Source organism: Poecilia latipinna, unplaced genomic scaffold, assembly GCF_001443285.1.
Source record: "Poecilia latipinna isolate Pla-1442-1.1 unplaced genomic scaffold, P_latipinna-1.0 Scaffold2006, whole genome shotgun sequence".
Lineage (NCBI taxonomy): Eukaryota > Metazoa > Chordata > Actinopteri > Cyprinodontiformes > Poeciliidae > Poecilia > Poecilia latipinna.
This window is the reverse complement of record NW_015114622.1, coordinates 1228-4013: the sequence shown is the minus strand read 5'-3', so window position 1 is coordinate 4013 and position 2786 is coordinate 1228. Positions and strand designations below refer to the sequence as shown.

Below are 2786 nucleotides of genomic sequence, written 5' to 3'. Positions count from 1 at the left end.
GGTGCAGCAGGTGGTGAGTACTGGTGGTGAGCGCCAATACAAACGATAAAAATAAAACTAGCAACAGGAAAAATACTAAAGAGTACATAACAATAAACCAAGAGAGGATAAAACTAATCAAAGAAAACTAAATTGAAATAAATGAAGAACAAAATGAAAGAGTAAACTAAAAAACGAAAGTAAATACAGAGGAATAAACTGGTATGGAAAGACATTTTGAGCAAAAATGAATACAGAGGACTGTATGGCAAGAACAATCAGACACCGTTTTCTGATAAAAGGTAAAATAATATTGTTGAAGTGCCATGGGTTTGTTGAGACCATAGTACTAAGAAGAAATATATTTTACAGGCTATAACAATAAGGAATGTATCACTTATTTATGTTTTTGATTAGATTTTATATATTTATTTCTTCAATATTTTTTCATGTTGATGTTAATGTCATGAGGCTGATGACTCCACTTTCAGTCTGACTTATTAGGATTTGATTAAGAACTAGCTTTTGTTCTTATCCTATATCTTCACTGATGGGGGGGCGGTGAAGGACCTGGATAATGGATGGGGGGCACTGGCCCAAAGAAGGTTCAGAAACACTGTTATAGAGGGAAAATTGGGGCAAAAAACTGTGTAGTGTGAACTAGGCTTGACAGCATTTCAACATGGATTTAGTGAAATCTGGGAGAGGGGCCTAGTTTAATTGACCAACATAAAAAGCAATCAGTGATAATTGTAGTTTACTAAGATGTATTTATGAACAAACAGCTAAAATTCAAAGATTAAACACAGCAAATTGTTACTACGGTAACAAAACTAACTATGATGATTGTTCTTTGAACTTTTACAAAGTAAACTTGCCAGTTCCTTAAAATCTTAATTTAAAATATTTTAATTTATCTATGCTGAAAACATTCAATCAAATTTAACAGCACTACATTTCTGTATCTGGGGTCTATATTAAAATGTTAATATTCATGGGAGCCCCTGAAGGCCTTGGCGCCCCGACCACCGGGCTTAGCTAGTTTTCAGGGGGAAACCCTGCATAATGCACAAGAAAGTTCATCAAGTACCACTGACCTGAACCTTCTGTTCAGAAGAGCTGGCAAATGCTACAGGCAAACCCATCTTAGCCATCAGCTCAGACTCTTCATCCAAGATTTCTTCCTCTTCCGCATCTTCTGATTCTGTCAATGTAAGAAAATATGCATTTTAATTATTAATTTAATACATTTTACTTATAGCCACCTTTGTTGACACTGAAGGAAACAGCAAAAACTACATTAAATCAATTAATAGATACAACAGTAAAATAATGAAATCAACTCAATAGAAACAGCAGAAGTCATCAGTCAGTCAGTAAAAGCAGTTTATTTTCAGTTGTGATTTGAACTGAAGAAGTGAATCAATATTTCTAAGTTGGGATGGTAATGTATTCCAGAGACAAGGAGTAGTGTGGCTGAATGCTCTGTGACCCATAGCAGTGAGAATTTTGCAACAATTTTCCAACAATTATGTGTGCTCTTTGTTTTAATATTATCAGAGTCAAAGATAAAGTTGCAAATTTGACAAATGCAATCCAAACCACGGAAGATTAAGAATGAGGTTGGTGTTCTCAAAGAATCCTAAGACTGAGTAACTTCTAGTGCGGGGGATCGACAACCTGCGGCTCTAGACCCGCATGCGGCTCTTTAGCCCTGCCCTAGTGGCTCTCTGGAGCTTTTTCAAAAATGTTTGAAAATGGAAAAAGATGGGGTGGGAAATATATTTTTTGTTTTCATATGGTTTCTGTAGGAGGACATATATGACAGTCATTCTTAACGTTTTCCAATGCTATAATAAATAAAAAATTGCAACATTTCTGTCAACGAATATTTGCATCATAACCTCTGACACCCGTTTCTTTCAGGTGGGTGGAGTGCAAGGCAGGTGGCTGTTGTAAACAAACCGATGGGTGTTTACCCATGGATAGTAAAGGGAAAAAGAGGAAAATAGCCCAGGAGAAAGTCTACTATCTGCGCCTGAAGGGCACGTTGCCTGGGTGCAGGGACAGGCGGCAGCTGAAAGGCGCATTGCCTCGGCGCGGGGACAGGCGGCGGCTGAAGGGCGGCTCAGGGTGGCAGTGATGGCCGTAGGAAATGGGGTCACCAACCCCGAACCCCACAACAGCCTTGTGTTGAAGCAAAGTCCAACTAAGAACTCCTCCAAGGGGACTGCTCCGAACCACCGCCAAGGGTTCCACCGTCTGAAAAGATCATACCTTTTGCGTTTATCCTCTATTTTCTGGTTGGGTCCTTCTGTCATGATTTGCGGTTGATGGTTAGGATAAACACAGGGCAGACCCAAGGTTGAAGATGAATAAATGATGTTTTAATGATAAACCCAAAAGCAAACTCAGGAACACAAGGAACCGACATGACGACGGAACACACGACGAGGACCCAACAAGAGACAAAGACAACAGGTGGACTTAAATACACAGGGAGGGTAATCAGGGAATGAGACACACCTGGGAAGCAAACAGGGAAGGCAGGACAGGGACAGGACTAAACACAGAATAACTACACAGAAAACACAGAACACAACACCTGACATCGACACATATGTTTAGTAACTGCAGGTTGCATTTTATTGCACTCCGTTTGTTGCCCAGATAAGGGGCACGTTATGCACATTCAATTTTGTTGTGTTTTTCATGTATGTTGTTTTTTGGATCGCACACTTTACAGTGATTATTTACAAAGAGCGATCGTTATACAAACTGCATTTGGGAACAGATTTTTCGAGTTC

General features: G+C 39.4%; 1 protein-coding gene across 1 annotated transcript in view; it reads right to left on the bottom strand.

Moving 5' to 3' along the window:
- The window catches only part of LOC106935712 (trimethylguanosine synthase-like), a 34000-nt gene extending 32783 nt beyond the window's left edge, over positions 1-1217 (bottom strand). The window contains exon 1 of the mRNA XM_015016333.1: positions 1077-1217. Coding sequence (XP_014871819.1) covers positions 1077-1133 — 57 coding nt within the window. The 5' untranslated portion in view covers positions 1134-1217. The remainder of the gene's footprint in view (positions 1-1076) is intronic.
- Between the last annotated feature and the right edge of the window lie 1569 nt (positions 1218-2786).